This window comes from Leptinotarsa decemlineata, unplaced genomic scaffold, assembly GCF_025532065.1.
Source record: "Leptinotarsa decemlineata unplaced genomic scaffold, Ldec_3_MD MMD2_tig00003736_RagTag_RagTag, whole genome shotgun sequence".
NCBI lineage: Eukaryota > Metazoa > Arthropoda > Insecta > Coleoptera > Chrysomelidae > Leptinotarsa > Leptinotarsa decemlineata.
This window is the reverse complement of record NW_027412593.1, coordinates 4,924,684-4,948,084: the sequence shown is the minus strand read 5'-3', so window position 1 is coordinate 4,948,084 and position 23,401 is coordinate 4,924,684. Positions and strand designations below refer to the sequence as shown.

General features: G+C 33.3%; 1 protein-coding gene across 2 annotated transcripts; it reads left to right on the top strand.

The window, feature by feature from the left end:
- The first annotated feature begins 5,189 nt into the window (after nt 1–5,189).
- On the top strand, nt 5,190–21,854 carry LOC111508459 (D-2-hydroxyglutarate dehydrogenase, mitochondrial). Of its 2 annotated transcripts, none has more exons than XM_023163960.2 (8): nt 5,190–5,416; nt 6,090–6,237; nt 10,511–10,708; nt 10,762–10,955; nt 11,165–11,333; nt 13,524–13,810; nt 14,146–14,311; nt 18,382–21,854. In XM_023163960.2, the coding sequence occupies exons 1-8, from the start codon at nt 5,315–5,317 to the stop codon at nt 18,633–18,635; spliced, it is 1,518 nt and encodes a 505-aa protein (XP_023019728.2). In that variant the 5' UTR covers nt 5,190–5,314; the 3' UTR covers nt 18,636–21,854. The 2 variants fall into 2 exon arrangements, with proteins under 2 accessions (XP_023019728.2, XP_074034438.1); XM_074178337.1 differs by lacking the exon at nt 18,382–21,854 and adding an exon at nt 14,698–14,856.
- Nucleotides 21,855–23,401: the final 1,547 nt, after the last annotated feature.

Sequence of the window (23,401 nt, the reverse complement as noted above, 5' to 3'; positions counted from 1 at the left end):
AAACCCTGGCATTTTTTTCCTTTGGTTAAGTTATCCTCAATAGGCAAAAAAATAGATTACCGTTGTCAAAATAAAAAAATTGTTTTTTTCTATTTTTTCATTGACAATTGAAAATTATAATTTTATAAAAAATACATTACAAGTTTTTTTTTTTTTCAATTTTTTCATTGTTTCAGTGTCTCATGGCTGAAAACTGATTATTAATATATTTTTTTCTCAATTTTCCACAGCTATCATTAATACATTTTTATAAACAAATACATTGTTTATTAGCAATCGAAAATTTTTTTTTTTGCATTATTTTATTGAAAAAAATCATGATTTTCAGAAGAAAAATGGTTTCTTAAAAAAAATTCTTTGTTGCTGAAGAATGCGTTTGTTAATTAACAATCGTTTTTTGCAACTAAATATTAAAATTAAGGAACCGTTTTTTTAAATCATAAATTCTATTGTTCATTAAGGTTTTGAAAAAACTTTTTTTTAATCTTTTTTCAATTTTTTCAATTTTTTGAATCATAAATTCTATTGTTCATTAAGGTTTTGAAAAAAACCTTTTTTAAATTTTTTTTTCTATTGTTCATTTATAAAAAAATTGTTATGAACAAATTATTTTTTTAATACTTTGTTCTATAATAACAGAAACTGTGTTTTTGATTTTTTCTACTTTTTATAAAACTTTTAATATTGTGATACTTTGTTACTTTGTCTTTTTCATTCGCTCCTTCGCTTTTATAATTATAATAACTTTCAAACTATTGCAGTTATGATAAATATGCTTCAAGTTTTTTGTTCATTATGAATGTATTAACAATTACCTTAAAATCTGATGTACTATTATTGGAACGAACTGCCTGAAATCAATTTTTCAGGTACGATTCAAAAAGTGAAAATGCAACTCCTCTTATTCCATAAAAATATAATTTTTTTCAATAGAAGTGTAATGATGACACAGTCAAAGGCTTTCAAGGAGGTCGCACAACGTGATAGCTGTGTGATTCCGTTGTTCAAGGCTCTCGACTATGCCACTGATTATATCCACTACCGCTGCTGTGGTTGAGCCACCAGCTCGGTAATTGTTTATACAAAGTTACTTTCCAAAATGCATGTATTCAAAAAAGGATCTTCCACTTATCAAGCATTTTCAGTATTCTGACACCTCGACCACTTGTACTAATTTTTATCAAAAATGTACATACACGAACATATATTAAACGTGAATTCAAATACTAACAACTGCCTTCTAGACAATCTGCAATGTTGCCAAATCGATGGACGCAGCATTATTATTAAATTGAAATTTAAATATTCAAAACGAATATTTATGAGCGCCTCTGGCGGTATTCCTTCCAACTGAAAATATTCATTTTCTTTCAAACTTCCTTGAATTCTGCGTCCGAATGTAATATCAATATGCAGCAATGTTTCCTGATTGGCTGTTGGAAAATGGTCCGAACGAAAGGGGTGGTTCCGGTAACCAATCCTCCAACAGAAAAATGCGTTATATGAGGTAATGCAATGGAAGGAGATGGAAATTGAAAGATTGTACTGCTGCGTCCGATATACGGACGCAATAGTGCGGTGGACGCAGCATCAGATGTAAATTGCTAATTGATGGACGCATCATTGATAGAAAGATATATATATATATATATATATATATATATATATATATATATATATATATATATATATATATATATATATACTTTTTGATCATTCCCATATTGATTTCAATTTAAGAGGCACCGGTATACAGCTGTTTCAGCCTATTGGGCATCGTCAGTACCGGGCAGGCGGTCCTCGATTGAAGACGAAATGAGAAAAACCAAAAAAGTACTTGATCAAAAAACATAAGTGGAACCACTAATTGGTGTATACTTCTGAACATTTCTGAACAAATATACCACATAGTAACGGTTACATATATCAACTATTTTTTATTTTCACATCCAATAATTTTGGAGACTATACTGTAGGAACATGAAGCTTGAATGCGTATGATGCATGCAATAATTTGATTGAGTTTCTATTAAGGGAAAACCCCAAGTCTCTGACAGGGAATTCCCAGCTCAACGCCAAGTAATGATACCGGAATGAATAAAAACGAATGATCAGAAACGACAAAGATGAGAATTTTCCAGTTATTTAATTTCATAAAATAATATAGTTCATCAAAAAAAGAAATATAAGTATTCACAAATTTTTAATTCATATGCTTTCTTGCGCCGAGGAGGAATATTTGTATGTTGAGAATCCCCTGAAGGCGTGTGTACTTTTGGATTTTCCATACATTTAAAAAATGTAAATGTAAAATGTAAAGATGATTTACAATTGAATGATCAGCATCACTTTTTGCTTGACTACAACCAATATTATTTTCAACCAGTTTTTTGCAAGTAAAACTGGTAAACTATTTTCATCTTCACCATTTCCTAAAAAAATTGTATTTAGAGGCATGTATCCTTTTTATAAATGATCGATTGGAATATAACTACGATTTATCTTAGATGCAGTTCCAGCTATTTATGAAAATAATACATTATGTGCATACAGTAGATAGAAAATAATACAATATTGATAATAATATAATAATAATAATAGCTTTATTGTCCAACAGTTACCCATTTACAGGACAATATAAAATTTTATCCACAATGCTTAACCATAAACGAAAAATAAAATGAACAAAAAAGGAAAACTAATTCTAATTACCTATTTCAAGTACATGTTAGCAAATCTAATAATGTTGTGAAGGTTAGTGGAGAATAAATCACCATGGGCACAAATGCTATTGAAATTTATGCACATAACATATTGGGGAATTGAGCATAATGCTAGTTCTTGCTCTGAGAGGTCTAAAAATGGATTGAGATCGTGAAGCTGGCCGTGGTACATTGAAGTTAATTTGTTCAAGAATTTTAGGACAAACTATCTCTCTCACTAACTTGAATAAAAATTTCCAAATGTTCATATATGACATTATTACTGATACCTCTCTCAGGGTAAGAACCATCTATTCTGAAAATAAGAAATTTACAAAACTTTCTTTGAACTCTTCCAATGGCTATGTTATGAATCTCATAGAATGGACTCCAGACGATACTTGCATATTCCATCTTCAAACGTATGTAGGTGAAATACAACAGCTTCATGGCTTTAATATTATGAAAGTTTCTGCAATTTCTAACAATGAAACCATTAGCTCTGAGAGATTCTGAAACTTTTTGTGAAATATGTCTACCAAATGTTAATTTATGATCAAATATTACCCTTAGGTCTTTGATCTCATTACCATCTCAGCAGATCTGAATCCTGTGTTACATACGGGAATGTATAAACCTCTTTTTTTCGACTATAACTCACTACTTTACATTTCTCCACATTGAATTTCAATTTATTATTGCTACACCAAGCAACAAGAAATTCTAATTGAGATTGAAGATTTCCACACTCACCTACTTCCTTAATTATAGAAAATAATTTCAAGTTATCCGCGAAGCATAACCGCTCACAAGCTAAACTTTCACATAAGTCATTAATAAACAATAAAAACAAAAAAAGGCCTAGGTTGGAGCCCTGAGGCACACCAGAAGAAGCTATATATGTTCTAGATTTATAACCGTTATAGGAGACGAATTGTTTTCTACATGTCAGATAGGATTGCATCAATAATCCGAAAGTACTCTTGTTTCCGTAAATCTTGTACATACACTTCATCATTTAATTAAACAATCATTATCACAATTTATTTAAAATTCTTTTGGTATATCAGCTCATTAACTATTTCAAATGGTCAATGTTTGGAAATTATAGGTACCCTTTATTTTCAAGGTACTTACTCCTATATTAAAAAATCTAAAGGGATGAGATCTGATGTTCTGGCTGGCTCTGGGTTCATGAAGAACCTCACTGTTAGTTTTTTTGACATATGACAGTTTATACATAAATAAAAATAAAGAGATCTGCACATTTTAACAAAGTGGTATAGCAAAGTGGGGTATAAATTTCACTAGTTCGGACTTCCATTGTCTATTATATAAAATGATTTGAAATCCCTGAAACAAGTAAAAAAGAATAATTAAAAAAGAATAGTTGAAAATAACAATTATATTAAGCAACAATAAACCTGAAATGAAATGATAGTAAAATAACCTACAAGTAAAAATATAATAATTGAATAAATAAAAATTAAAGGAATGCAAAAAGAAAATAATAAAAAAATAAAAAAGTGTAGAGATTCCAAGTCACGTTAGTTCACGACGTTTCGATTGTTGGTATCTACAATCGTCTTCGGGTGATGACTGTAGATTGTACAGATACCAACAGATACCAACAGATACCAACAATCGAAACGTCGTGAACTAACGTGACTTGGAATCTCTACACTTTTTTATTTTTTTATTATTTTCTTTTTGCATTCCTTCAATTTTTATTTATTCAATTATTATATTTTTACTTGTAGGTTATTTTACTATCATTTCATTTCAGGTTTATTGTTGCTTAATATAATTGTTATTTTCAACTATTCTTTTTTAATTATTCTTTTTTACTTGTTTCAGGGATTTCAAATCATTTTATATAATAGACAATGGAAGTCCGAACTAGTGAAATTCATCACGAAACATTGTCAACCACCTTCAAACAAAGTGGGGTATATTACAGCTAACACAAGAAGTTGTAAAAATTATAAATCTGTAAGGAGCAACATATCAGCAAATATTCTTGTGAATGTTCGTAAATGAATGTATATAATAGTACTGCTTCGTGTAGATTTTTACGACTCTTAGCTTTAGGATAGCCAACACACAGCTAACACAAGAAGTTGTAAAAATTATAAATCTGTAAGGAGCAACATATCAGCAAATATTCTTGTGAATGTTCGTAAATGAATGTATATAATAGTACTGCTTCGTGTAGATTTTTACGACTCTTAGCTTTAGGATAGCCAACACACACAAGCAATATTCACATTGCTTCTGTGTTGCCGCTGTTTTTTCCATATTTATGTAGTTTTTTATTTGAAATGTTTTTCTGTGAATGAACATTATTATTATAATTACTGTTGAAGAATCAAAACACGTCAGGCTTACGACCAATTAAAAAATATTATTCAAGAATATGTAAGTATGTTATTAGGAGATTTTTTTTCCACACGCTTCAAATGAGATATTTCATAAATCAAGTGATCTTCATAACCTTCGAAAGATAAAGTTGATGTTTACAGATATTGTGTTTACATACATATTATTAAGATAGACTAACGATATAAAAATAATACTTTCCTACTGAAAAGTCATTTTGAAGTAAATGCAAAATGTTTTCAAGTTTCGTGAAAAATTCAAGAGTGCAGTCATTGCTGAGTAAAAGTGGGAGAGGAAATCAATCGCTTTTTCACAAAAAACCAGATTTTACAAAAGTGAGTGATAGAATGTTGTTCAAAAACATGTTAACATAGCCGATTTTTGGTTTTGTTGGAAGGAGAGATTAGTTTCAGATTAAGAAGTACCTATGCCTTTTTTTATTTAATTTCTCTCATTTTCTAATTAAACTGTATGAAAACGAATATCATCATGAAAGTTAGTTCAAAAAAATGTTAAGAGGCATGCATATTTGAAAATAGTGCCTGCCGCATTATATAGAATTTTAAGAAATTCCAGATGTTTTTATTTTGCAGTTTCATGCAACCAAAACATATAGTAGAAACGAAACCTATGATTATTAATTTAAAAAGATTAACCAAATTGTTGTTTTAGAACTTGAAAGTCGAAGCATTGAGAGCAAAATATTTGAGATTAGATATTATGACAATTTTCCCGCCAGATAAAGTATTAGGACCAGTAAAAAAGCTAACGTAATGTAGAGATCGTGTGTGATGAAAATATTGTGAAACCCATCTGCATGATGGACATTCAAATCAATTGATTTGGAACGGTTTCTATATTTTCATGAATACCTCTCTACTGATGAACATTTTCAACTCTACATATCGCTATAAAAAATTTAAAAAATAATGAAATTTTTCAAATCATCTCATGTTACATCAGTTAATTTTCAACATTATCTACATTCATGTTTTTTTTTTATTTCAGAATGCTTTTAATGTTACCAGAGGAGATTTCAATTATTTGCAAAATGACCATATACACTTTTTCAAAAGTTTATTAGGCGAAAATAGAGTTGTTATGGATTCGTCGGATTTAGAAAAGTATAATGTGGATTGGTATTTGCAAGTTAGAGGTTTGTTCTCAACTATATTATTGATAATGACATAATTTATCAATACATTTGCAACTTACACATTTTCATATTCACTAATATAGGGTCTCACAGTTATCTACGACTGGATTTTTTTATGTCATTGTAAATATTAGCCAATCTATACTTTCGCACTATTTCTTTTGATTTATATTTTTTGTCTTTTAAAATCATTCATTATTTTTTATCGAGGCAAGTATTATTGTCCATTTTTATGCTCAATTCGTGCATTTGGGTGATCTTATTATTGTATATTTATTTGTTTGCTGGCTTTATTTTAAAAAAATGAATGAATAATTGAAAAAAATTTCAATTGATTGTTCATTTTCTCATGGAGAAAATGGAGTACCCATATCACAATGTATGTCATATCGGATCCATTGAAAAAAAGAACTACAACCCTTTTACTCTTCCAAGACTTTAAAGAAATCATTTAAAAAGTGACTATAAATGAAAGGGAGACGAAAATATTGAATTTAATGACACAGTTTTTTATTTCAACTTCAAGTATTCTCCACAGAAAGTATTAACTTCACTTCATTAAATTTTATCATATGATTAATGGTATTATCTCTGAAGCTTTTGTTGGATCAGTTCGAGTACACTCAATTCTGTCTATACTTGACCTCATTCAACCTTCCTCTCAAGTTTTGGAAGATTCAACAGATTACCCAAGCGAGCATATTACGCTTGAATTTAATAGCAATAATGCATAAAATCATATTTTAGATGAATATTTTGTGATCTTTCGACTTTGTGTACTGATTTTACATATAGAACTCATTTCCAAACATGATTTTTCATGTACATTTTATTCCATGTGGAGAATTTTTCATTGATTGAAACGTTAATTCATTGAAAATAAAGAACTACTACAATCCTTCTACTGTTCCAAGACTTCATAGAAATCATTTAAAAAGTGACGACAGTTCGAGTACAATCAATTCTGTATATACTTGACCTCATTCAGCCTGCCTCTCAAGTTTTGGAAGATTCAACAGATTACCCAAGCGAGCCTATAACGCTTCAATTTAGTATCTAAATTAGAAAGAGGTATGTATGTAGGAAGTTTTTTTGTAATAAATTGCAGTTGTACAGATTGAGGATTGTAGAATAAATCGAATATTTGAAATGATTTTTTAATCCAGTTTGCTATATTTTTTGATTTTCATAACTGTTTATTATTAAATATTGCATAAAATCATAGTTTAGGTAAATATTTTGTGATCTATCGACTTTGTGTACCGATTTTAGATGTAGAATTTATTTCCAAACATGATTTATCGTGTACATTTTATTACATGTGGAGAATTTTTCATTAATCGAAACGTTAACGGGTTCACGTACACTTCCATAATGAAATTGATAATTATAGGCTCCGTAAATTTTACGATTTGGCAATGTTGATTATTTCTATTGTTTTTATTGGTCAATCAAATAAGAAGCGGGAATAGGGTCGTGACGTCACCACCATACCACATTCGATTTTTAATAATTAATTACGGGAAAACTACGGTATTTAGAGAGATGAAATAAAGTGCACTGTTTTTCAATTTAAAATTTCTATCAAGTGAACTATAAACCAAAAATCATGAAACAAGCCCATTGTTGGAAAGGTTATTTTATCAAACGCTCCCTTGATATCTATGAATATACCCAGGGTGGATTCTTTGTTGTCAATGATATTTCGACTCTGCCAACCACATGGTGAAGGGTTGAATCAGTAGGCCTTCCGGAGTATATGCATGCTGATTTGAATGAAGTGGGTTGTGAACTAGTACTTCATCTCTTATATACCGCTCACATAGCCTCTCAATAGTTTTTAAAAAGAACGGAATGCTTTTGGTAAGGTGTAGTCCATCCTACCTGGTTTGGGAATAAATACTACTTGTACTTCTCTTCACTTACTGGGAATATACCTCAGAGCTAGGGAGGCTCTGAATATTCCAACCAGGTGCAGCATAAGAATATCCAATCCCCATTTTCCACACATATTTCACACATAATGGCATCAATAGGTCTTCCAAACGAATTCAAAATTTAGATATTATATCACAACACACATTGTTTTATTCAAATTTAAAGATAGAAAGCACCTAATGAAAGATCCTATATTATTCCCTTCAATATGAATGTTATTATCTATTAATAACAATGTATTTGAAAATTATCATAATGTTTTTGGAACTAATCATTACGAGTTGGTATTCTAACCTGTACTTATGATGCACTGTTTGGAGCCTTTGGAGTTTTAATCTTCCTCTTTGAAGATGATCATTTGGTGATCGAAACACGTGTCGAGGTGTTAAAAATAACGATTTGTAATATTGTAGTAATATTCATTACTACATCAGTTTTAATCTTCCTCTTTGAAGATGATCACTTGGTGATCGAAAAACGTGTCGAGGTGTTAAAAATAAAGATTTAGTGTTGGGAAAAAACTCCAGTAATATTCATTACTACACAGTTTCAATCTTCCTCTTTGAAGATGATCACTTGGTGATCGAAACATGTGTCGAGGTGTTATAAATAAAGATTTTGTGTTGGGAAAAAACTCCAGTAATATTCATTACTACAGTTTTAATCTTCCTCTTTGAAGATGATCACTTGGTGAGCGAAACACGTGTCGAGGTGTTAAAAATAACGATTTGGTGTTGGGAAAAAACTCCAGTAATATTCATTACTACACAGTTTTAATCTTCCTCTTTGAAGATGATCACTTGGTGATCGAAACACGTGTCGAGGTGTTAAAAATAAAGATTTTGTGTTGGGAAAAAACTCCAATAATATTCATTACTACAGTTTTAATCTTCCTCTTTGAAGATGATCACTTGGTGAGCGAAACACGTGTCGAGGTGTTAAAAATAACGATTTGGTGTTGGGAAAAAACTCCAATAATATTCATTACTACAGTTTTAATCTTCCTCTTTGAAGATGATCACTTGGTGATCGAAACACGTGTCGAGGTGTTAAAAATAAAGATTTTGTGTTGGGAAAAAACTCTAGTAATATTCATTACTACAGTTTTAATCTTCCTCTTTGAATATGATCACTTGGTGAGCGAAACACGTGTCGAGGTGTTGAAAATAACGATTTAGTGTTGGGAAAAAACTCCAGTAATATTCATTACTACACAGTTTCAATCTTCCTCTTTGAAAATGATCACTTGGTGATCGAAACACGTGTCGAGGTGTTAAAAATAAAGATTTTGTGTTGGGAAAAACTCCAGTAATATTAATTACTACAGTTTTAATCTTCCTCTTTGAAGATGATCACTTGGTGAGCGAAACACGTGTCGAGGTGTTAAAAATAACGATTTGGTGTTGGGAAAAAACTCCAGTAATATTCATTATTACACAGTTTTAATCTTCCTCTTTGAAGATGATCACTTGGTGATCGAAACACGTGTCGAGGTGTTATAAATAAAGATTTTGTGTTGGGAAAAAACTCCAGTAATATTCATTACTACAGTTTTAATCTTCCTCTTTGAAGATGATCACTTGGTGAGCGAAACACGTGTCGAGGTGTTAAAAATAACGATTTGGTGTTGGGAAAAAACTCCAGTAATATTCATTACTACACAGTTTTAATCTCCCTCTTTGAAGATGATCACTTGGTGATCGAAACACGTGTCGAGGTGTTAAAAATAAAAATTTTGTGTTGGGAAAAAACTCCAGTAATATTCATTACTACACAGTTTTAATCTTCCTCTTTGAAGATGATCACTTGGTGATCGAAACACGTGCCGAGGTGTTAAAAATAACGATTTGGTGTTGGAAAAAACTCCAGTAATATTCATTCTAACCTGTGTCAATATTGTTCATTCATTCCGTATAATCCCTTCTTTAGATCTGTTAAACAATCTACGAATGATATATTTTCTTTGTGTTCAACTGAAATGACGTTGTTCTGAAAGTACTATTATTTAATTTTTTTTTGTATCAAGATGGAGTAGTAGAAAGCCAAAACCTTTCTTTCCCAATAATATTATTGACTACCTCGATTCTTCAAAACATTTAATTATAACTGAAATGTGTTGGTGATTTTTATATTTTCAATGTTTTCAAGTTCAAGTTCACTTTATTTCACGAGAATCTTTCAATCTGTTAATAAATGAGTTCTTGAAATCTTTTAAGAATCTCAAAGCTATTATATCAAAAATAACCACAATCCTTTTTTGGAAAACTAAATATAAAGCTAACTCTTTGTAAAACTATACGAACACTATATAGCGTTGAATTTTGATTTTCTATAGGTAATAGTGCCATAGTATTGAAACCAAAATCAACCGAAGAAGTATCAAAAATACTCTCTTTTTGTAATGATCACAAACTTGCCGTTTGTCCACAAGGTGGAAACACCAATGTTGTTGGAGCAGCGGTACCAGTTTTTGATGAAATAATAATATCTACTGAGTTGATGAACGAAATTATCGAGCTGGATGAGGAAGCTGGTGAGTATAAAAGTCTCTGAAGTGGTATTGTTATGATCATCTTTTCTTTTCAGGGATTCTGACTTGTCAGGCAGGTTGCATTCTGGAAAATCTTGATAACTATTTATCCGAAAGGGGCCTCATTGTACCTTTGGATATCGGAGCAAAAGGTTCTTGTCATATCGGTGGAAATGTATCTACAAACGCAGGGGGGATGAGACTCATTCGATACGGCAATATGCACGGGAATATTCTTGGATTGGAAGTGGTATGAGAATTATCAAGATAAATTACTTATTCAAGTAAAAACTAATTGTGAGATTTTGTATAAAAACCCTTGAGGGATTTTTAAACTTTCCAGTGAAAATCTCGCAATAAAGTGTTACTTGAATGAGTTATGTATTTTCATCAAGTGTCGGCCAATTCCATCACATAAGATAAATTACTCCTCTCACCAATAAACTTCCAAATTTTAAGGTGCTGGCAAATGGTACTATCGTTGACTGTGTAAGCGCCCTGAAAAAAGATAACAGTGGATATCATTTGAATAATCTCTTCATTGGATCCGAGGGTTCTCTAGGTTTGGTAACGAAAGTATCTTTGCAATGTCCATCACGACCAAAATTCAGAAATGTTGCATTCTTTGGTGAGTTGAATAATTGATAACTGCGTTTTTCATCCCCCTTAGCCAAGATATTGTTTCTTTATCGTATAATCCGGTAATATACTTTATTTACTGGCAATTTTGTTAATGCTAATTATCAGATCATGACACAAGCTACATTTTCTCCTCTTCGAGGTCAGTCCGTATTTGATCCAATTTTCTCCCGACCTAACCATTTGGTAAGATAATAACAATTATGACATGAGAGTTTGATAGATTAAACACCAAGTCTGGTGTTTTCCGTTGTTCTACAGCTAACATGGGAATTCACAATGGAAATCAAAAATAATAACTCACCCCCATTCCTGGACGTTCTCATCCCGAAGTCCAACAAGTCTACTGAAAATCTACCCATATCAATCGCTGTCTCAATGCTGGGTTAGGTTAGGTCCAAAGTGAGTGGGTCATTCGACCCTCCACCGTAAACCACAAGGGTTTTTCGTGGCTCACACCTATTCACACTCGACCAAATGAACCCAGCTTCTCAACGAAGCCGATTAGTTTGTATGGTGAGTGGTCTTTCAGGTCAGATGGTAAGAGTACGGCTCTGCCGAACTCTAAAAACCTGATTCGGTCCCCAGCGGGGCAGGCACAAAGTATATGCTCTGCTGTTTCTTCGTTAATGAGGCAGTCGGATAGTCAAGGTGAAAGATTCCCACCTTGATACCTGCGACAACCTTCCCATATGAGGTTTTTTGCACGCCAGCTACATCTGACGAAGCCTTAATGTCAAAGCGACATTAGCGCAGTGTCGTGAACGAGTGCGAGTCTGGGAATGTGCGGCGACCTTTAGATTCATCCGTACAGGGCTTTTTTTACCTCTGGTTCTGGTGAATCATCACTTGAGCGCCAACGTTTGCTAGCCTGTTCATGGGGGGTTTGTTCCTCCACCTGAGAGAGATTCTGCGTACGCCGCTCAAGAATTTGGTGCAAGGCGGTTTCATAAGGTACTCCGCTCTTGAAGAGACGACTCAGTCGTTTCCTGGCTGCACCACCAAACCATTTTTTTAGGTTCAGTTATTGGATCAGGAGGTGGAGTGTTGAGAAGCTCTCGCTCCTCAGTTGAAATCGTAATCTCGACATCCATCTGACTCGGCGTCAGAAAAAATTTTTAAGTTTACTCTGTCCATAAAAGTCCCACGAGTAGCTAGAGAAAGAAGGTCAATCACGGCAGAGCCCCGCGTTACCGTGACAAGGCGATGCTACGACGAGAGGGCGCCTGGTATCTCGAAGGTTCCGTTGTGACAGCTAATAGGCTCAGTGTCATTCATCCTCTCGGCACGGATACACACATCTTAGGATTAAGCCATCGTTAGGATGTCATTCAGTTAGGGAAGAACAGAACTACAAGTGATTTTGTCATTCCCGTATCCAGCGGGGCTACATGGAAGTAGGTATCCGATGGCCGGTTTTCTCAACCCCCACATCCCAAGCCTTCTCAATGCTAAGTCCAATCATCATCCTGTCCAGCTGAATCCCGTGTTGAATTATCTCATACACCGATCTACAAGACTCACTGACAATCACAATAGATCCAAAGAACTATACAAACTCAAAGCCGCCCTTCAGCAAAACGACTATCCCGTCTCCCAAAGCCCAAGATCCATTCAACGATAGCAAACCCAAACCCCACACCCAGAACTACCCTATGAACAGACTGACCAGCCAAAAGCTTTTCTCCCTTACATCCATGGAGTTAGCGACAAAGTGACATGAATTCTGAAGAGGCATATAACGTAAGAACAGTATTCACAGCCAACAATCAAATCTCCACTCTTTTAAGAACACCAAAATATACGATACACAATGAGGAACAGGATATATACGAAATACCATGTTCTACCTGACCCATATAGAACAATTTCCAAAAGAGCTTATGAGGCCAGAATGATTCGTGAAACCATTGAAATTGAAAAATGCCCCAACGTACAATTTGAAATGTCGAAATCTGAAAGCTTTCTTGACTGACACTAGACAACTTATTTCGAGATAAGTAGTGAATAGAATCCTCGCAGCAGAAAAAAAAACGTATATTAGTTATATTTTGGATTCCGTTAAAAACAAAAAGTATATTACTCAAAATCAAAAAAATGTGTCTTCCTATATGAAAACAATTTATTATTATTTTAGCTCCAAAGTGAAAAATAATTTTGAGAAAACATGTATTTTCAGGCTTACAAAATTTCGACAAAGTTTTGGAAACATTCACACTTAGTAAACATAAACTGGGCGAGATATTATCTGCAGTGGAGGTGATGGATACCCCTACGATGGATTTTATTAAGGAACGGAATAATCAGAAATCTCCAATTGGAGACTACCCGTTTTATCTAATGATCGAAACATCTGGAAGTAACGAACAGCATGACGAAGAAAAATTGAACATGTTTTTCGAAGAGACTTTGGAAAAGGAATTGGTTTTAAACGGAACTGTAGCCAATGAAACTAATAAAATTCAGGTGAAGTATATTCAAGACTACAGGACAAAACAGAGGAAGCGATAGTCCCTCTTTTTTGAGTAAAACCTCATTATAAAATGTTTACTAATCAGTTTGCTAAAATCGCAACATATGTTCCACTATACAATGAATCAGTATTGAACATGCCTGAAACACGTGATGCGGTTTTATAAATTGTTGAAAATCTCACGATAAAGTTTTACTGAATCGGCCAATTCCACATACTTCTTTTTTGATGGATTTCTCCAATACTTGAAAATCCTTGATTAACGTATTAAAAACAACCAGCTTACAAAACGCCAAAAACGAGTTTGTATCCATCTCTACATTTTCAGGATATTTGGTCTATACGCGAAAACATTACAAATGGTTATAAAACATGTGGAGCAGTGTTCTACTATGACATATCTTTACCAACTGATAATTATTATACAATTGTTGATGAAATAAGAGCTCATATGGGTAACTCTTGTGTGCGAGTTTTCGGATACGGGCATTTGGGTAAGTCCGTAATTATAACAGAGGCCTTTACGCAGGTGTAAAAAGAAAACAAATTATTCCCCATTCTCTATTATATTCAGTTTTTATTAGTGTCTTTCTGTGGAAGATAAATATCCAAAAAACATAAAAATCTTAACATCGAAGTTACTTTTATGCAGAACTTATATAGAATCTGAAGAACGCATACACATATCTTGTTGCTTTCTTTCAATATTGTAATACAAATTCCAAAAATCCATGCATATAAAATAATGTATTGTTCTATTTATTACACCTACTGTGATAGTACCTACCATCAATAACTATCAACTTATTAATTAGTTTCCAGATGTGCAGTTTATTGAGGCATTATCCATAATAATAATAATAATAATAATAAATCTTAGCCGCACAGATGCAGAAGGCTGTCATTCTTGGCTCACTGCGTTTGCTCAGGGCACATGATTCTCGCACCCAATGATCACTTACCCCACGGTGTGGGGAGTGGTCATTGGTTGATTATGCTGGCACGCCCTCCCGAATGTATCGGGGCTTCGGGGGATAGGACCTGACCAGCGCACACTACGGTGAAAAAATAATAATAATAATAATAATAATATTTATTCATCCTTAAAGACGATGACAAACGTATAGGATAGGTCAGTATTAAGCACATAAAAACACATCAAACGATAAAATTGTAGATCCGTAAATAAAAATAATACAATAAAAATTTATACAATAAAAGTCAGAATTCCAAAAAATAAAACAATTGTAGTTATAAAAATTGAATATGTCATGCCAAAGCCGCATGAACCCATTCAGTCGAGATGGTCCGAGAGAAATTCCCCAATACTATAGTAGGCCTTAGAAAGAAGCAATGTTTAACTGCTTTTTCAAATGATACAGTGTTCATCTGCTTGAAATTGTCTGGTAACCGATTGAATAATTTTATTCCCATATATTTGGGAGAATGTTCGAATTACTTTATTATTATAGTTGAGAATAATATCTCTTTGATTTTTTTTTCTATTCGATTCTTTGTTGACTAGGTTCCAAACTGTTCTATTTTTATTGTTAGAATTCTTAATTACATTTTCGTAAAAATTCAACTTTGAAGCTTTTATTAATGATTCATAGTCTTTCTTCGCTTTTTTATATGCAGCACGAGAATCTTCGTTGCCTATATTTTTACATAACCAATGCATACTTTTTAAATCAAGACTGGCCTGTTTAACTTCAGGAGTTATCCAGTTATGTTTGTTACTAGTGGACGATTTGTGTTTTTTGGTCGGACAACATTTATCGATAGCATCACTTATAATATGCATGAAGGCCAGAAAGCTCTAATCTATATCAGTTTTGTTATATATTACATCAAAACTGGTTTTGGACAATGTCAAGGAGAGTTGTTTCAAGTTAAGCTGCGATACATCTCTATACATAACATAAGATTGTTCAACAATTTTAGATTTCACTGATGGCATATTATTAGTAACTGTGAATACTTTGTGATCACTGAAACTACCTTCATAAACATTTGATTTGCAAAACATGTTCTCAACGTTTGTTAGTATGTAATCGACTTTAGTAGATGAAGTTTTCCCTGACTGGTTGGTAAAAACTCTAGTAGGTGTCAAAGATGTCACTTGTAAATTGAAATTGAGTAGTAGTTCATCTAATTGGATCTTTTCAGTAGTTATTCTCTAGGTAATTGACATTCAAGTTACCACATACAAAGATATCATCAGTAAAGCCTACACTATTCTCTAATATGCAAAATAATTTATACAAAAATATATCAAAGTTACCGTTTGGAGATCTATCTATATACAAATATTTCTGTCCTCTACAACTAATTTTATCCCACTGCATTCACAATGGATTTCTTCGGACCATCTCTCAAAATTTAGGCTCCGCGATACATTGATTTAACATAAATTGCCTTTCCCCCATGTATATGAGTTGAGCGACAAAATTTGGACACAATTTCATAACCAGGTATAGACATGAACTCAATACTTTCAATATCACACCAGTGTTCAACAATACTAATAATGTCCGGTTTCTCTTCTGATGCGAGAACTTCCAATTTGTTAATTTTATTAGTCACTGACTGTGCATTCAATTGAAATATTTTTAATGAATAGTTATTACTTTGTTTTTCATCGGATAAAAACCCTGAGTTCCCATCAGCAGAGATTTCGGATGTGATATATGTATCATATTGTTGATCACTGATCGTGAAAGGGACGCATAGATATGTATAGAAACAATGACTTGAAATACCTCGTGTTTCAAGCCACTCAAGAATTTCCCCAGGACTTTGTAGGAAATCCAACCGACCTACTTATGAGTTCGTAAGCGACTGCCTTTTTTGTCTTTTCAAAACTTTTTAGCCACAATCCAGTTAGTGGGTCGCACTTCAAAATCTACTAGAAAATCCTACCAATAAGATGACTCTGAAATTTTTTACAATACTCATACTCATGTGTCGCTTCAATGGCTATTTTAGTATTTTCTCCCCTGGCTAACTTGACTGGTAGCAGACAGGTTTATTATTTATTTCCTTATCGGGGGGATATGCCTGCAGTTGAAATTAACGATGTTTTGGTTTCGTCTGTGGCACTTGACCTATCAGAAAATAAACTTTTGTTTGTTCAATTTCTTAAAATATCGGAGCAGTTATTTTTAACGATATTTTTTAAGTGGCTCTGCCTTATTTGACCGTAGGATCGATACTGAAAGCTAATAAAAGGTTACCTTCTTCAACGATTCACTTGCGTTGGTATTTAATATTTTACGAAAAATAATATAACTTATGAGAGAGAGGGTATATCAGACCACTATTATAATTAATATTCATCCAGTCACTGTTCATTGTGGTTCTGACGTTGAATTTGGTCATTATTACGCCTTGGTCAAAGACGAAACGGACTGGTTTAAGTTTGACGATAATCGTGTCACGAAGTGTTCTGACGATGTATTGAAATTATTGGAGCCTCTGGAGACACCCTACATTTTGTTTTATGAGAGAGAGGACATTAACAGATCAAGATCTTCAGATGTTGTGGTGCTGCAGGTTTTTCCGGGTTTTCCTGCAGCAGAAAAAGCAAATATGCCACTGGAATCAATGAAGTCGCCCCGGAGCGCCAATTAATTATTGTTGTTTTATAATTTCATGATTTGTACATGAGAATTATTAACTTATACTTTGTTACACCTAGATGAAAACAAACTGATCAAGTTTCATGATAAACGCATTGAAAATCTTAAAACTTTTTTATTAACGATATCGATTTTGGCGCTGCAGGTTGCGAAGCTGTTGCTTATTTCACCGTAAAATATGTAAATCAACATTCTGATCTATTATTGATTGTTTACCTTAAGAAATGAATGGCGTCACAAGATGACAAGCTACGGCGTTGCCAACATGTGCACTACTTCGAACTTTCAAATTTGTTTGTACTGATGATATGTTTTATTGCTATTATCCTTACTTACTTTTGGTATTTGTTGGGACTATTTTGACAATGCTTTAGGCATATTGAATATACGCAGGTCTCATCAAAAGAAATGATTAGTTCTGTCTGAAAAGAAAATAAAGACTGACAGTTTTCGAGTTTTTTTCGACTCGGCAACGTCTGAAATTTTACTATCAGTTAAGCAACTTACAAAATGAAATGTTACTAGTTTCATTGCTGTTGAATGCATTTCAGTGGGAATTTTAACGTTGTTATGTTGCTAATGGAGTTCGAGTTGAAATGAAGTGTTTCATATGATGGATAAAAAACATAATTTGAGTAAAATTTACCAAACTGTTTCTTTTGTAGTTGTGCATTTCTCGTTCAAGAACATTTTATCAAAGTTTAATTTAATTAAGAGAAATACAAAAAGTGATCTGTTAGAAATTGTTTACTTCGTATTCGAATAAATGAACTCGCTATACGTGCAACTAGTATTTGGAGGACAAACTTATTTCCGACGAATATGTTGCAGAATTTTGAATGTTGATAATCGCCCTCTTCAATAAAATGAAACCAGAAGAAATAAACACCCTATTCTAGTTGTTCAATAATTTCTTATTGTAGGTGATGGAAATGTTCATTTACAAATTCAACTCGAAGAGTACTCTGAAGACTTGAAGCGGCATGTGGAACCATATATTTTTGAACGAATTGCAGCTTATAAAGGCAGCATTAGTGCAGAACATGGAATTGGTTTCATGAAAGCGAAATACTTGAAAATGGTCAAACCTAAAACTACTTTGGATTCAATGAAAAATCTCAAAATTATGCTCGATCCTAAAGGAATACTCAACCCCTACAAGATTCTTCCTGAATAAAGTCCACGTTCAGAGAACATATTTTAGTTTTATCAAGTTCACGGTCTGTGGATTCACGCTGATATTGTTTCTGTGAAAGTCCCAAGTTTTAAAATACTGCTGCCGGTGTTGGATATAGAGGTTCCTGACCCCAGACCCTTATGCATTTGATGTCAGCATGTTCACCTTCGGCACTCATGTGGTATTGAAGAAGCACCGGCGTTGCCAGTTCCGGATGGAAACATATCGCTCGAAAAGATGAACAGATGAACCATCGATATCTCCTCTTCGAACTACAAGACTCTATCCAAACAATTCTTTTTGAATTTCTTTTTCCTGACTATTGTGAAAGTGTAATAATTCCCTCTAATCCGGTCAATCTAGACATTGGAAGGTACATACATTTACAACAAGCTGCAAACGCGTGTAATTGTTCAAAACATAGTTGAAAACACGATTTTAAAATTCCGAATGATTGCGATGCCTGGAAAAAAATTTATTCGAGGTCAAAGGTCAGAAACCTCGAAAAAAAATTGGTTTTTCACGATTTTCAGGAAAACGGTAAGTTTTATCATAAAATAACCTCAGATAAAAATTTTAGATCATAAAATTCTCTACAGAAAATGTATCAATACTTTTTTTTCTTAGAGCCACCGTTTCTGAGATACGATGAGTCAAAAAGTTGTAAAAGTTGTAATCGTCATTATATGCACACGTTTCCACGCCACCTATGAGGTAGTTTACTTAGCGCGTTTTTTTTAACGTAGTTTCCCCAGTAGGCCTATTCCACATGTCTGTTGTGATTCTGTCAAATTGAAAAGTTGCATAATAAAATATATTAGGAAGGGTTGGAAATTATAAAAGCGATTGAAATTAAAAAAAAATAAATCTGAGTCATAACCATCAAATACTTCTTCTTGATGTTCATCCTGGGTGTACGTAAACTGCGTCAAGAGTGATGTATCGCATGTTTCCTCGTTGGTATCAAATGAATCCTCCACTATTGGTGATACAGCATTAGAACATGACTGGCCTTGACAATGTGTACATGCCATAGAACACAACAGTCCAACTTTTTTTACAACCACATTTAGCGCTGTATCCCTTTTTACAGTTGCAAAAAATTGTGTTCATCAGTTTTTCCGGCGCAGGTGGGAGTAGATTCTTATGCATTGTCGACCAACTTCCAACCCCAGTCTTTTGGGTCTAGCTGATAACCGAGCCACACTTGAACTTGCTAATATACCCGGAAAAGATGTTGATGAGCAGCAACTGAGGTTGGAGGAAGACAAGCTAATTGCACCTGTTTCTTATTTTTAGTGTTTTTTACGAAACATGCATATCGATTCTCATCTAAGCAGGTGGTTTTTTTTCGGAGCTTTGTACATAAAAAGAAGAAACTGAATCCCGTTGGTGATAATTTCTTGTTGAGTCAAATTACTTTTTTTGAAAACTTTAGCACATTGCACTAAATCTAGTTTTTCAAACATTTTAAAGACTGTTGCTTTACCCCTCCTGTAAAATGCAGACGTCGTATCACAGCCAGTTATTGCGTGTAAAAATAGTACATGATTTTGACTCTTTGCAAAAGTAGATACACTTTTTGACGAATATATTTCGGTTTGACTTCGAACTTTTCCTAGCTCTAGAAAGAAAATAATTTTTTCAGGTGGAGTTCGAGCAGTAAGAAGTACGAGTAAGTCTACATCTTCACCAACAACAATAGTTGTATTTGTCAAATTAATTGCTCTATAGCTGTTTCAATAATCAGTACGTCGGCATCGTTATTAGCCTGTTTAACCAATATATTTTCGCCAATAAACTTATCCTTCAACATTGAAATGAACCGAGATTTGTTGTATTTGCAAGAAATTTCTGTTGACTAGTAGGAACTGTCATAAGTTCATCAAATGCAATATCGGAAGATGAAGATGTTGTAAAGTTCGACGACGTTGTTCTGCAGCTTTAATATTTCTCGTGCAATCAGCATAGCCATCAAATACGACCGTAGTTCTGGCACCAAAATGTCTACGTACATACTGAACGTATTTATCTAAAATAATGCTAAATGTTTCTTCACTATCTCACACAACACAATGTAGTAAGTATCCACCGTCAATGATGTATGTCATATTAGTATTGTTAATTTCAATATTGACCTGTTGGAAACAATCGAAAATGGCAGACTTCTGTGTTTTACGCATCCCGAGGTCATCAAACAACGATAAAGGGTAGGGAGCCAATTCATATTCAAAATATTTCTTAATTTAATCTTGAAATGCTGCAGTAATACTCATGCGCAATAATACAAGGTCAACAGGTACTTACAACTTACAACTTCAGATATGTATATACGTGGCATACTTATGCATATAAGTATGCCACGTAAGTATTACAACTTTTACAACTTTTTGACCCGTCGTGTCTCAGAAACGGTGGCTCTGAGAAAAAAAAGTATTGATACATTTTTTGTAAAAAATTTTATGATCTACAATTTTTATCAGAAGTTATTTCATGATAAAACTTACCGTTTTCCTGAAAATTGCGAAAAACAATTTTTTTTGAGATTTTTGACCTTTGACCTCGAATAAATTTTTTTTCAGGCATCGCAATCATTTCAAATTTTAAAATCATATTTTTAACTATGTTTTGAACAATTACACGCATTTGCAGTTTGTTGTAAATTTATGTACCTTCACTCTTATTTTTTAGTCTAATTTGACCGGACTACTCCCTAATTTCGAATTTTAAGATCATACAGCATTAATCAAACAGAGATTGATTAAAAGAGTTATATATTCTATGAAGGCCGCCAATTTCGTTTAAACTCGAGGTTCAAAACATCATTATTTCACATTAATTTTTATACAGTATATTGGAGAACTGAAGTTGGATTCCTGATATTAAATAATTATGAACTCACGCAAGTGAACTCATAGAGTTCAAAGAACCTGCAAGGGTTCGTTGTCGGTCACAGATATAAAATAAATATTAATTTCATTGGAAGAAATATCATTTGCGTTCGAAATATTCCAGAATGGTTTTGTGGACAATCGAAACGTCGTGACGTTACTTGGTTTGGAATCTTTTAATTTTTATTTTTATTTCTCATTTTTGATAATATTTTTTAATTTTCAGCTTTTATTAATATTTCAATTTTTTATTTTCTGGTTGTAGCTTGTATGCTATTTCCTTGTAATTTCAGTGTTTTATTTTAATAAAATTGTTATTTTCGGTTAATCTTTTTTTTAAGAGATTTCAAATCAATTTATATTATATTAGACAATGGAAGTCCGAACTGATGAAATACACCACGAAACATTGTCAACCACCTTCAAACAAACATCACAGGAAGCAATGAATAACATGACAGTGATAAACTTTACAGCTTTTTAGAATCATGCCTGGTAAAGAACTGGAAATGGTACATATATTATAGTCTTCCAACATGGATTCCGAACTTTGACAATCGATAGCGGCCATCTTGTTGAAGCTACTTATGTCAAATTAGTCATGCGTTCAGTCTGTTTTGCCAAAACACCATGAGCGGATATAGCATTCAACAACACATGCAAATAATGAAATTGTACGAGCAACGTACCGTGCGCTTCGCCTATTTTACAGTCGCCATATTTGTCCAATCGTGAGGACTCTTCGCAATGTGGTACATAAGTTTGAGTACTTCCGACCATAACGTGAGCTGCTGTGACAAAACTCTTTAGAATTGGATAGAAAACTAGGATTTAGATTTAAAATAATAAACAAACGTCAAGCAGTTATGGAAACCAGAAGAATAGTGGAATTGCGTAACAAATACTTAGAATAAATAACTAAATATAGATAGAAAAAACGGCAAATTTTCTATTTGGGCCCTTTTTATTTTTTTTTCTCACAAAAAAAATCTTAGTATACAGATATTCCATACTAAGTTTCATATTGGATCCGAAAGTAGTTTAGGAGTTGGAGCAGTTATAGTCGAAGTACCCTTTATTGTGAATACTTAAAGCTATCGTGTAACGTAATACAATTCTAAAAGGTTTTAAAATACTAGGATAGCGCCGCGAAAGAACACTCTATAGGTATATTAAATATCCTCACATATGCCAATTCATTTATTTCTTTCTTCGGTTAAAATGAACGATTTCAATTGTGGCCTGGGTCTGCGAATCTTATGGGAAAAAGCAGCTACGGAAAAAACCGTATCGTATGTTTCGGTCGACGAAATAGTGACAGGGTAGATTTTGGAAAGATTGGATGAATAGTGCCTATTACATAACGTTATTAACGGATTCTCTACTATTTTCATTCCACATCGGCGAATTTCATTTTGGGGTATAGTATTTTTTTTTGGTATCGCCGGATTATTTTTAATAATAGAGGATAAGTCTATGGTATATTAGTATTCAACGTCTCAGGGTTGCGTCGGGTTTTTGCACATGAGGTGAGTTTTATACCACGTTTTGTCTCGATCAGACCGTAACACTTTCAATGGCTTTTTAGGCGTTTCATGATACCGTTTCGACTTGTATTTCCAATTTTTCCGAAGAATAGGAGTTTGTGGTAGTCTTCGAGCTAATAACAGGGTTAGAAACTATTTTTTGGAACTAGGAAGAACGAGTTCTATTTATCTTCGATTCAACATAGGACAGCTGATACGGGAACTGATCAGTTCAGGAACCTTACCCTATCTCGTGAAACGTACCGATTGGATTCGCTTAAGGACATAGTGATAAGTACCACCAAGTATATGTTTCTTTATTTTTGTGCCTAGTGCGCGCGCAGAAGGA